Source organism: Myripristis murdjan, chromosome 5, assembly GCF_902150065.1.
Source record: "Myripristis murdjan chromosome 5, fMyrMur1.1, whole genome shotgun sequence".
Lineage (NCBI taxonomy): Eukaryota > Metazoa > Chordata > Actinopteri > Holocentriformes > Holocentridae > Myripristis > Myripristis murdjan.
In genome coordinates this window covers 32,905,463-32,918,957 of record NC_043984.1, presented here as the reverse complement: position 1 = coordinate 32,918,957, position 13,495 = coordinate 32,905,463, and the positions used below count along the sequence as shown (strand labels likewise).

The 13,495-nt window shown below is 40.3% G+C and overlaps 1 protein-coding gene across 2 annotated transcripts; it reads right to left on the bottom strand.

Moving 5' to 3' along the window:
* Positions 1-432: 432 nt before the first annotated feature.
* Positions 433-11,703, bottom strand: ccndbp1 (cyclin D-type binding-protein 1). 2 transcript variants are annotated; one of them, XM_030052201.1, is made up of 12 exons: positions 11,521-11,703; positions 9,285-9,344; positions 9,113-9,192; positions 8,876-8,957; positions 6,342-6,438; positions 5,767-5,840; positions 4,581-4,657; positions 3,944-4,203; positions 2,905-2,965; positions 2,390-2,436; positions 1,838-1,987; positions 1,759-1,774 (listed from the first exon to the last, which is right to left on the bottom strand). In XM_030052201.1, the coding sequence occupies exons 1-11, from the start codon at positions 11,606-11,608 to the stop codon at positions 1,879-1,881; spliced, it is 1,035 nt and encodes a 344-aa protein (XP_029908061.1). In that variant the 5' UTR covers positions 11,609-11,703; the 3' UTR covers positions 1,759-1,774; positions 1,838-1,878. The 2 variants fall into 2 exon arrangements, with proteins under 2 accessions (XP_029908060.1, XP_029908061.1); XM_030052200.1 differs by having other exon boundaries at positions 433-1,987.
* Positions 11,704-13,495: the final 1,792 nt, after the last annotated feature.

Sequence of the window (13,495 nt, the reverse complement as noted above, 5' to 3'; positions counted from 1 at the left end):
CACTGCAACACATAATAATTTCACGCCATAAATGATGGTTTTGAGACAAAATGTAGTTGGCATGCACATCACATCACATAATCTTTTTTTTTTTTTTTTTAAGTGATGGACAAAGTTACTTGAGTCAAAATAAAGAATCTTTTGGTCAATTATTACTCAAATATACAAGTTGAAGCTGTTCTTCTAATTTCCACTTGAGTCAAAGAACTGGAGTGTTTGATTTTTAACACACCTCAGGATCCAAAAGCACCTTTTTTTCTAATGTCGCTCCAAATTGGTTTTTCAGTTGTTGTATTTTTTAAATTCAGTCCAGCACATTCAACACTAAAAACTAAAGTCTAAAACAAATTCAATTTCAAGTGTCTTGATATTTGTGCTGTAGAAAAATGACAGAGACTGGAAATATTGTTGGTGGCAATTTATTGAGAATCAATAAAAGCAAATGTTTACAAGCCAGGAATTTGTTTCAACATGTTCTTTTTTTTTTTTTTTTTTTTTTTTTTTAATTTTTCTGAAGTTTCATTTGCATCACATTCAAGCCAGAAATGCCAATGATATAACACTGCAGAATATCACATCACTTGTCTTGGTTGTAATTCGTGATGCCAGGCGGGAGAAATCTGAGCCCTGCAAAAAACTTTTTACCCAACTTGTATTTACTGCTTGTTGACTAGTGAATGTTTTTCTCTCAAGTGGTTATTAATTGATGCAAAATCTATATGCCATGAATGCAGCTGGTCACAAGCTGTCAGTCAAGCTCACAATCCAAAGATTAATGGTTATTGATTTTCAATGGAAAGTTGCCTACATATTGCTGGCAAGAAAAAACTAAAAAAAAAAAAAAAAAAAAAAGTTGCCACCTTGCTGCACCTCCATGGTTCATGAATCAAAGTGAACTGAAAGGATGAAGTAGCTCTGCAAATCTCAGGCATGTACAGAGAAAACTTCGTCATAGTGATCTGTGACATTTTCACATCAGTAAATAATCATTTGCCAATCTGTATTGATTGCTGATTGAATAAAGAGCCAGTTCATGACAGATTTTACCAGGTGAAAAACATGGTAACATCAAATTCCACATCATTTCAGTGACTTTAAAGATTTTGTTTGTTGAAATCGGTTCAAAATCGACATGTTTTAGGCATGAAAATCAGCCTAATTTTTGTCTCATACTGTCAGGTCAGAAAACCCCGCTGCTGTATCAGAGCGGATCTCCATCACAGGGTTTTCATCAGAATGTGAGGAACTGATCATCAAACATCTACATTTTATGTGCCGTCAATGTCAATGAGAACAGCCAATCACTTTCAAAAACATACAAGCCCTCAAACTTCCTGAGGAACAACATTTGTTGGGATAGTTCCACAGTAAATTCAGTAGTTTTTTTTTCTTTGTTTGTTTGTTTGTTTCCATGTGTGATGTACTTGATGAATTTATACCACAGACAAGGGGCAGTGAAAGTAAAAAAAAAACAAAAAACAAAACTTAAAACTCAAAGCAATGAAGTCACCCAGCACGCACAAAACACGTCCCTTGGAAATGCAGCTGTAAATGTAAATATGGGCATCCAGCAGATTCTGTGGCAGAGAAATCAATAAATTACTTTCCGTGTGAGAGAAACTGAAAAATATGTAGATTTGCATAGCAAGGCGACTGACAGGAGTTCAGGTAGGGACACACACACTCACACACACACACTCACACAGCTCCCTTGTGTTTTTGAATTTAATTTGCTATACTTATGCTCAGACTGAACAAACACACACACACACACCTCTGCAGTCATTCATAGTTAACACTCACAAAATAATACTTTGGTGTACAAGTACAGACGCACACACACACACACGCACACACACGCACACACACACACACACACTAGCTGTCCTGCTGGATGAGGTCTCTGGCTTTCTGCAGGTTGTGATCAACGGCTCCTTCTAAGAACTGAACCCAGGACAGCTCTGACTCCCCACACACATGACTGGACCTGAGAGAGAGAGAGAGAGAGAGAGAGAGAGAGAGGTTAAGTGGAACTGACAAACAATAACTGGTATTATTTCTATCTTTTGTTCTAACTCTTGTTTCACTCTGTCAGGTTGTTTTTTCTTTTCCTTTTCTTTCTGCCCTAAATGTTGAGTCTCTGCTGTGCCTGGACGATGGACGGTACGCTGCCCTGTGCCACTAAAGCAAACCTGAGACCGAAACTGAAAACTGAGGCTTGTGTCTGATCTCTGCTGACGAGCCCGACTGGAGGATTTCTCCGATGTCCTCAAACTCCCCGAGCCGTCTGTGTTGCTTCGTCACCGCAGCCTGTGCTCGCACTAAACACTGACTAAATGACCTCTGTGTGTGTGTATCTGTTAGGTTTGTGTCAGTTCAGTGATCTCACCTGATGATCTGCAGAACCTTCCTCAACAGCGCTGCCAGTTTAGACGTCTGTGGGGTGAGAAATAGGTTTTACTTCAGTGACAAGAAAAGAGATGAGGACGAAAGAGAGGCGGACAAAGCGAGCAAAGAATCACACACACTAACTTTTGTGTGGAGGAAAAAAAAAAAACGTATTTCGACTTCATTCAATCTACAAAGTGTTCGATTACAGTCTGTGCAAATGTCATTTTTGTCGACCTCGGTACACAAGATTAGTTTTCATTTCTTTTCTTTCTTTTTTTTTTTTTTTTTTTTAAACCACCACTTGTTGCAAAAATACAGGTCATGTTGATAAATCTTTGTCTGGCAAAATTAATCAACTGATTTTCCACGGAGACAAAACACATTTTAGTATTTTACTACAACACGGTGTGATGGACTGTGCGCTGGGGACGGGCAAAGAAAGTGTTGATGTGCCTGACTGGTGTGTGTGTGTGTGTGTGTGTGTGTGTGTGTGTCTTTGTGTGTGTGTCTTACATTGCTGTCTACCCCGCTGTAGTCCATGGGTGGGTAGAGACACAGGGCCAAGTCATCAACACTGAGAGAGACAGAATGACCGGGTCACTTTACGATAAATCACAATATTTACCTCAAAAGATACAGGCTGTGATATGAGACACACTGTGAGATGATCCTCTATGTGACATCCCAATATCTGTGACTGAAACTGAATACAAAACCATGGAAAACACAAAACACTTTTATATTAAGGAGGAATCAATCATGCTTTTCAGGGCTTTAATATAAAAATGACTTTAAAATCCCTAAAGGCAGGGAACAAATATGCCTCATAGGAACTCCAATGTGCAAATTCAGTTGGAAAAATAAGTGTATCAATAATGTTTGTATGTTGCATGATCCATTTATTGTTCCACCTCATCAACTACACAATAACAAGTCATTTTTCCCTTGCTGCGTTCACACATAAATGCGTAAAGTAACTTAACTTTGTCTTAGTTAACGCTTTAATGTGCAGCAGGTCAGACCAACTTCACATTTGCTCTGCTCGTCAGTTCATTGAGAACAGGAAACACAATTTCTGTTGAAGTAATTTAAATCCTAACTTCGCGTCAGAATTAGGGTTCAACAAATATGTTTTTTTTTTACAACTTATACTCATTCCTACATGTTTGTTTGTTTGTTTGTTCAACTGAAGCTGCCAATAGCCAGTATTTTGTGCTGATATTCAAAAATTTGAAAACTTCAATGCAAACAAAAAAAAAAGAAAATTTTCACTAAAGTTAATCTATTTCTACAGGAATAAAAATGAAAAAAAAAAACTGTACAGGCAAAAAAAGAGATACTGTCAAACAATATTAAATATCTTATAAAAAAAAAAAAAAGAAAAAAAAAAAAAAAAAGAAAATCCAGAAAATCATCCTTCATATTGCACAGGGAAGACGTGGATGTTGATATCCAATATTGGAAAAAGGCAGATAAAGGCATGATTTATCGATAAACTGATAACTCCCGTGTCTGTGTGTGTGTGTGTGTGTGTGTGTGTGTGTCTGTCTACCCAGGGCTGATGTCCTTGGTGATGTCGGCCAGGTCGTCCAGCTGTGCCACATTCTGACCCGTGCCGACGTTGCCGTTGGCTTTGACGGCGGCCGTCAGCTTCCTCAGGCACGCCGCAGACGCCTTCATCAGCCCCTGGCATGGACCAATCACGCGCCGGTCCCGCTCCGACCAGTATGTGTCCTGGTTGCCTCGAGGCTCCTCCCCCTCCTCCTCGTCGGCGAGGACGTCGCCAAACGGGTCGTGGGCCTCAGACAGAGCCTGGAGGGTTGAGCGGCGGCGGAAGGTTTAGACAGAATAATGGACTCATCTAATCATGACTTTCATTGTCGAGTAACATAATGATCAGTTTTTCAATTAATCAATTCATCATTAGTAAAATGCACATGGGAGGTGATCACAGCCCATAGAATCCCTAAGCATTAATTTTATAAAGATATGAAGGGAGAAAAGGAAGATGACAATTTTAGCATCTTAGTGATCTTAGAGGAACTGAAATCTGATGTGACTGGTGTAATAAATGACAAAAACAATAAATCAGTCTATCAAAATTACAATCTATTAACTCTCTGTTGATTGACTAATGATGAAAAGAGGTACAGGTAGCTTGAGCTTTGTGTGTGTGTGTGTGTGTGTACCTGCTCAATCTCCTCCAAGGCATCTTTCACCACTCCAATGTAAGAGGACAGGACCAACAGCACTGCTGCCTTGTTATCTGTAAAACACACACACACACACACACACACACACACACACACACACACACCAAAGTGAGCAGTAAGAAGAGGTGGGGCAGCCGTGCTCCTTAACTCCACATGGTGCATTCGAGGACATCTCTCTGTTAAGGAAATCTGCAGAGGGAATCTACCAGCGCTGCTGTTATCACCGTTTACATTCCAGCCTCAGGGAACGCCGAAGCCGTGTGTGTGTCATCATTTACTCATGTGTCATACATCATACATGCCAGTTGTATGATGATGTGTGATGCCATGTCCCACTCCACAGGCTGGACTTCACATCACAGAACACCACTGGGTTTTAGTAACTACAAGCTATAATGCGGGTTAAAATAATCTCACATTTACAGCTCCAGCTATTTTTAGGGTTTTTCTAATCTTCAACTTAGTTTTATGAAACTCAGATGATTACATTGGTGCAGTGCAGATTAAAGTGACAGTTTGAATTTTTATCCATATAGTGGTATTGGAATGAGACAAGATGAGAACTTATTAAACATAGGGCTGACAGTGGCAGTAGCACCAGGGCGACCACTAGAGGGCAGTGTGGTGCCAACAGGCGCACCACATGTGGACACTGCCGGTGCAGGAAAGTAAATATTGGAATAGCCTACCACATGCAGTAAGGGAACGCCCTCCATATCCCACTTTTCTCATCCAGACTCATCTCAAACAACGGCTCAAGGTCAACCTGAACTGTCAACACTTTTAACCAGACATACATATGTATAATATATTTTGTCTTTTTCCATTTGTTAATTTTTATATTTGTATTTTGCATATAATTACTGATGCTGTGGATGTTTTTGTTACCTGCTTGGGGACTACAGATGTACATCTTGTATACATTTTCTTTACATCTTGTATTCTATACTGATGTTCATAAATGTGCTCTGTCCCTATCAAATACATTTATAAAAATAAAATTTGTTGCGAGTGTAATACATCAACATCATCCATTAACTCTCCTCCTGTTGCAAGAACAAGGACTTCACTGGGAGTGTGCAGTAAATACCACTACATGTCTAAGAAAACTGACATATCTCATCTCTGTTCGGGGTTTTAAGGCGGCGGCCTGTGGACTGACCTCGTGGCAGGTTGGCAAACTGGTCGCAGGCCGACCACACGCCTCCTGTGGACATGAGCTGCTCCTGAGACAGACTGGACGAGGAGGACAGACACACAGAGCGGAAACAGAGACTTTAGAGCAGCTTCTGATTATGAGTGACTGAGGTGTTAGGTGAGACAGTGTGCTTGTTTTATGTGGAAACAAAATGTAAACTAAAAACTAACAATGCAGATGACACCAGTAAAACATTTTCTTGTTTTTTGACCCAAAAACTACCTTATACAACAATCACACAATAAACAATAAAAAACTGACAGTTGGTTATAGCTGGTCTGTCTTACTGGTCAATCTGGTGAAAGCACTTAACAATTAAGTCAGTATTTAATTCAAACAGTAGTGAAGTAGTAATGAAATTTCCAGGAGTGTGACACAGACCCGTGTTTGTATGTGTGTGTGTTTGATTTTATTCTACTGATGCACTGGTTGTACAACAATCACACCTGCATCTATATGGGTGAAATTACCATGATGCCTTTTGTTAACTTATGACTCTTTTCTGCAGTGTGTGTGTGTGTGTGTGTGTGTGTGTGTACCCCTGCAGCGGTGAGCTCAGTATGACCTCCACTAGCTGTTCAACTCCCTCCAGAACTTCCACTGTGGCGTCTCTGACCTGCCGACGCAGACTCACACCTGAAACACCGGAAACACAAATATTCTGAAGTGAACAGCTGATGAGACGTTCCTGCTTGAAGCTTGGGGACTTGGCCTGTTGGTGGCGCTGTGGTGGACCAATCAACTTCAATTTGCAGATACTGATGTGAGTGAAAACACACATCTTTCCCTAGAGGTTTGTTAAATTTGACCCGGCAGTGTCAGAGATAATGACTGTGATTCTGTAAGGTTAATGTATAAAATCCTCACTCACTTCCATACTAACTGGCTTAGATCATCATGCTGCTTCCAATTTCCCTAACCAGAACACACTCGCGCAACTTAACGCACACACCTGATGGCGATCAGCTGATTATCCTGACAGTATAATTCACCTGGCTGCGAGTTGCCAGAGTTTGTCTCCCGACTGTTTGCCGAGATCGCGACATGTCTCCTGTCTCCTGGCCTGCAAACTTATCCTGTGTGCGTCTTCAAACGTGAGTGTGGGTTTTCTCATGCCTTGCCTTTGATCTTGGCTGTATCCCCGACATCTGCCTTAGTGTGGCAAGCAGCAATAATATGAGTGATGCCGGTAACCGGAAGTAATGTAGATATGTAAATATATATTCTGCAAGTATATTGATTTAATTTCATAATTTATGTTAATGCTGCCGTGGTAGTTATGTAACTTTACGAGTTGGATTGTGCTGTTCGAACAGTAAATTATGTGTGAATGTGAAATGTTAGTATGGAAGGCCATTAGGGCCAAAAAATTCAGATTATGACTGTTATGTTAAATGTGCTGATACAAAGTGCTATGTTATGTTAATTATGCATATGAGTTCTGATGGCTAATTTTTGTTTCCTTTTTTTGTTGTTACAGCACACATACAAATGAAGCCTTTACAAGAACGATAAAGAAAGCAAACATGAAAGGAAATCAATAAATGCCCGTTTTGCGGCTAAATTGGACTTCTCTCTCCTGTGTCCTCCTTCCAACTCTCCTAGCACCTGACCGTGGTTAGCCTGTTCCCCAGACTCTTAAAATGTCCCAGTGTCTCACCTTACCCAGAGTGCAATCACTCATTTCAATTAAGATCAGCCTTTATGGTCTCCCCTGAGAATAATTTATCTTGGGCATTCAGGAGAAGACAGTTAATATGACAGTATACAACATGCATTTTTGGGCCTTGTTGGCCTGGTGGTACCCCAGTGTCAAAATCTATCATTCACCCAAGTTTCACTCCAACCAGGCAGCAGAGCCTCAGACATCACCAGTGACAGAGCCCAAACAAAAGTCAGTTACCTCAGCCTTGATCATGGGACGCATTAACTAAAACATTCAAGTTCAAAAACAGACAGGAGACAATTGATAATACAACAAAAGAAGAGGCTTGGCTGTTTGAGTTCGCTCGTCCAAGCAGACATGCAGTGCTGATATGTTTATAAACAATTTGACACGTGCAACACAAACTCAGATTATTGTGAGTAACCAGCTTATCGCAGTGTGGAAGAAAATTACTAGGCCAGGCCATCCTAAACATCCTAAGTATGGTAAGGTCACAGCGCCTGACTCCTTTATCTAGCATTCTGGTACACAGGCTACGGCGGAGGCGTCAGCTTGGCCTATCTTCCAAGGCTAGAATGGTTATTTCGGCTATTACAAAGACTCACTGTCTCCATGATAAGGCCCAATCTACGTTCAGTGTCCTTCTAGAGACCGATAAAGTTCTTAGCATGTGGAAGAGCTGGGAGAACTGACTGTGCTGCCGCCCGTCCGAGACTGCGATCATTTCTCCTGAGGTGCGCGACTCAGTAAAGCTGAATATTCAACCTAAGTCATCCTGGCTCCATGTCTCTCTCTCTCGTGTCTTTTCTTCAATGAACCTCATCCATTTCCATAACACGCAAGAAGTCAGATAACATGTTAACTTGTGTTATTTTACTCTGATTTTTCAAGACGCCCATATGCATGCACTCTCCCAATAATGATGTTTTCGCCCGACTCCTGACATCCCCTAGCCCGTTACCATAGCGACAGCAGTGCTGCAGCTCTCGGACCCGCCTCTTATGCGGATATCCCTGAGCTTTGCCCCTCTGCTCAAAACGGTGGACGCAGATGGCGGCAGATGTGTTTCATTGTCACTTTGATTTCACTGACATAAATCTTCAAGCATGTCAAATAGAAAGTTTCTACTCTCCTGAGTGCTGTACAGCTTCCTTATGAACTCTCTTTTCCTTCAAGTGTTCACACATAAAAATAAAAACGTTCATAAATGCAAGTAAGGGTTTCCACAGCCAGCGATCAGGTGTCTCCAGCAGAAATCTACATGTGCTAAGCAGCGTTCTCTTGATGCCTTAACCTGATTATGGAAACGGGCGTTCTTGTTTCCATGGCTGTTGAGAAATCAGGTAAGTGCACGGACAAGGCAAATAACCCGATTACTGAAGTGCATGTAAACGCAGCACATATTACCTTGGCTCTTGGGTAGCCAGTAATACACAGTGGACAGAGTCAGGATGCTCTTCTGCATGGATTCTGCTAACTTCTCTCCATCCTGGAGAAAGAAGGGATGGAGTGAAAGAAAGAAATATGTAAGGGATAAGAGACTGGTGGTAAAATGATGGTATTACAATTTACAAGTATGAGAAACATGAGCAGCAACATCAAACCGCGACACAAAAAGCACAACAACATTCACACAGCTCTGACCTGTTGTGACGGCACCGGTGGTTTGGAGAAGGCCAGGCTGAGTTTGGTGGCTTCCTGTGAAACTGCCTTCACTGCCTGGTCTGAGGGGAGGAAAACACAACTACGTCAGACTGAGGTGCAGTTCAGAGGGTGAGGGAGGATTCTGAGAAAACACATTACAATGTTACTCAACTCAAACTGTCCCAGAAGTTGGAGAGGTTGAACGCTCCGTTTGACGCGTTGGACTCTCCATCTGTGGTGGAAAACGAACACAGACATTAGCCGTCTGACACCGTAAAGCAGGCAGGAAATGTCACAGGGACGTTTGAAGCAAGCAGCGGTTGTTGAAAAGACAACAAAAGGGGAGCTCATCATCAGATCTGCTTTTGTTGTCTTTTCAATTTGCTTCAGAGCAGTAATACAAGTTAATAACTTAAATACAATCACTCCTGTATAAAAGCCTTTAAAAACAAGAAAGGTCCACATTTATGCCATATCACCACACTGCAAAGTCCTATACAATATCTAGTTCATATCACAACATGAGTTTATTGAACAGCTGCAATGTGTAAAATGACACAAAATGATGCTATTGCGAATCTGTGGGATGATTTCCAATTTAAAATCATCGCAGGCTGCCCAGACCTCATCTACCACAGACAAACAAGGACTGAACATGAAGAATCTGCTATAACATCTCCAAACACGGACAGACAGCCACAACACACTAAACAAACATTTGCGTTTACTTGAAATTGCAATGTATACGACTGCAGGATGCTAAAATGATAGATAATAACTCTCTCTTGAGCCGCCAGAGGAGCATCTGAGGGTCACTTTTGGTAACAGGTAGGTTTAACAAGTCACTTTTTAACATTTAAGCAACATGATCCAACACAGGGGTGGGCAAATACACTACTCACAAAAAGTTAGGGATATTTGGCTTTTGGGTGAAATTTATGGAAAATGTAAAATGTTCACGCTACAGTGATATTATATCATGAAAGTAGGGCATTTAAGTAGAAGCATACACTGGTGATTTCCTCATCTCAAACAATTTCTTGAAACAAAAGCCACAACAAAAAATGTCAGTGTCAATAACTTGTCATGTGCCCTTGAGCATCAATTACAGCTTGACAACGACGTCTCATGCTGTTCACAAGTCGACTTATTGTCTGCTGAGGCATGGCATCCCACTCTTCTTGAAGGGCGGCCCTCAGGACATTGAGGTTCTGGGGTACAGAGCTCCGAGCCTCTACACGGCGACTCAGCTGATCCCATAGGTTTTCTATGGGATGCAGGTCTGGAGAAAGTGCAGGCCACTCCATCTGAGGTACCCCAGTCTCCAGCAGCCGTTCCCTAATGATACGACCTCGATGAGCTGGAGCATCAAACACCTGATGTGAATTTTGCCGTTAAACTCCTTGTTAGAGAACAGCAACTTGTGCAAAAAGTACTGAAACATTGAACAGTTGGACATGTGCATTCAAAAGTTTACAGAAGGTCACATTAAGTTCACCTGTAAAGGTTATAATGCATTTTAGCTTCATCCTGAAATTTCACCCGAAAGCCGAATATCCCTAACTTTTTGTGAGTAGTGTATGTGCCATGGAGAGCCAAGAGTCTGCAGGTTTACATTCCAAGCACAAACTCCACCAGGTGATTTAACTGATCACTTCACATGAAATGAAAACCTGCAGACTCTCGGCTCCCCATGGCACAAGGTTGCCAATCCCTGACATAACACTTGTCTAATACATTAAGATATGCCTAAGTGTCTTGTGTGTACATCATCAGCAACTGTTTTTAAAAAAAACCTGCTGGTCCAGTGAGCTTGCAGCGACTGCCCAGGAGTGAGATGAGTTTCTATTTGACATTATTTAGTGTGATTTTCGGTTTAAAATCATCGCAGGCTGCCCAAACAACACAGACTAACTAGGATTTAACATGACCAATCTGTTATAACATCTCCATAAAAGGGACAGACAGCCATGACAGACCAAACACACACCTGTGTTTGCTGGAATCTGTATGATTAGTAAGCCATGGCCTTGAAAAAAAGAAAAACAAAACAAAAACAAAACAAAACAAAACAAACAAATAAACAAACAAACAAAAAACACTAACAAACTTAAATTTGACAGTTGTAGCTTGTTAGCATTGGTAATGTACAACCGAAGCTAAGGCCTTTAAGTTTGATCTGAGTAAATACTCAGCAGGGTAAAGATTTGAAGACACGCCAGAGGAACAAATCACATTTTGTCAACATTACTGTCTTTGTTAAATAAAGCAAAATAAAGTCACACGGCGCAGAAATCATCTCCAGCTTGGTTTATGCTAGCCCGTTAGCATTAGTTAGCATTAGCTCGCAGGATAGCATAGCGCTGACCGTTAGCCGGTGTTTTTAGAGCTACATGTGTTGGATTTACCTCGGACTCGGTCTCTGACGCACTGAATGGAGTTCAGTAGATTTCGTAAAGGGACCGACACGTTTTCAGCAGAGTTATCAGCGCTCATGTCACCTCGTTACAGCTAAAACACACACACACACACGCGTGTTGTGGAACCAAAGCGAAGGTGTGTAAAGTTGGACTCGGGACACTTCTGGAAGAAGCAACTCTGCAGGCGGAAGAAAATAAATGCGACACACTTTAAACTCTATGTGTTTCTACCTGGTGGTCAACCTGAGGTACTGCAATGGAAACATCCCATAATTATTTGAAAAAATTTGTACTCCCAATATTTATTCCCAATTTATTTATATGTCCCTTTTATATAGTCTATCTTTTATGCCTAACTCGGTTTACTTTGCTCAGGTAAGTGTATTACTACTACTACAAATAATAATTATTATAATATAGACCAGAGAATTACACTCCTGTGGAGCTCAGTGTTAACTATATATTAACATTACCTTTCTTAATAGTGCATTTTTTGTTTTGAATTAATCTTAGAATATTTTTCTGATAATAACAAGAATAATAATAACAAGAAGAAGTTTATTTGTGTGACACCTGGCCAAAAGTACTTCACAGCAAAGTTATAAAAAAAAAAAAAAAAATTAATTAACCAAACTAAATAAAACAAACAAGATATGGATAGAAATTGTAACAGCAAATGAAAACCAAAAGAAAGAACAGAAATAGCTATGCTCACACACAAATCCACATTCTGTAATCACACACACACACACACACACACACACACCAATGACAAACACAGCATACAATAAAATCACACATAACAAGACACATATATTTAACCAAAAGGAAATAAAAGACAAATAAATGGTAAAGGGCTTAAAGTGAAACAGGATAAAGAAATGACAAAGGAATTAAAAACACTGATTTTAAAAAAGGATAAGCAGATAAAGGAGGTATTTGTGTATCTCCTATGAGATCCTCTTAATAGCTCTGTTACCTCGGGCCTTGTGTTTCTGTACTTCGTCACAGGAATAGCTGCTGCAGTGCTGAATATTTGTGTCATCATGTAAAAACCACATGATGCCTCTCATGAAAATGCTCAGTACTCGCTGAGGGAAACGTTTGGTTTCCTGTGACTGGAGCTTTGTCTGCTGTAAATAAACAGATATTACAGGACAGGCGATTTATAATGTGTCTGTGATACTCAACAATTTATCCTCCATGTATCATGATATCTAATCTGTGTCAGGAACCGGAATGTTTGTTGCATACTTAATCAAAACTTTGCCTCAGAATTCAGGTATTTCTCTGATATTATTCTCTGGTGTTGATTATAAGCTGGTGCAAAATATTTCCTCTCAGCAGCTTCAGTCCCAAAACATCAGCCTCCGTCACAGAGCTGAGCCCATTTTTTACTTTGTAATAAACATTTCAACATACATACACTCACTTGTTTCCATTTTGTTTGAGACAGTTCTTTAAAGTGAAATGCTACATGGCCTTTTCATCTCCTTTTTTCTTTTTTAAAGAATGAATCTGCTACAGTATGCAACAGTTCAAGTACAAAGAGGATTACTGAATTTAAAATGGATGAAATGATAATAAAAAAAAAAAAACATATTGTGACTGTTTCTTCATATTTTTATTAAGTATTATTTATCATTAGTTGTATTAGCGGTTGTGCTTGAAAACACCACTGTGTCAGAGCAGTGCTGCCTGTCACTCCTCCCTGAATAAAACCACTCAGCCTCTTATTGGAGACAACTTGCCATTAATTGTGTAGCAACATGCCAGAGGAAATATCCAGTCCAGTCACAGTGGGATTAGAGTAGTTGGCTCAGTATTGAACAATTAAACTTCTCACCGTTTCCATAACATTTATTTGCATATATTTATATAGTGGTTCTCATTTCTAATTGGCTGATTTGTGTTGGAGGTCATTATGAAAGAGCTAGATCAATATGACCAGATTAAGGAAACA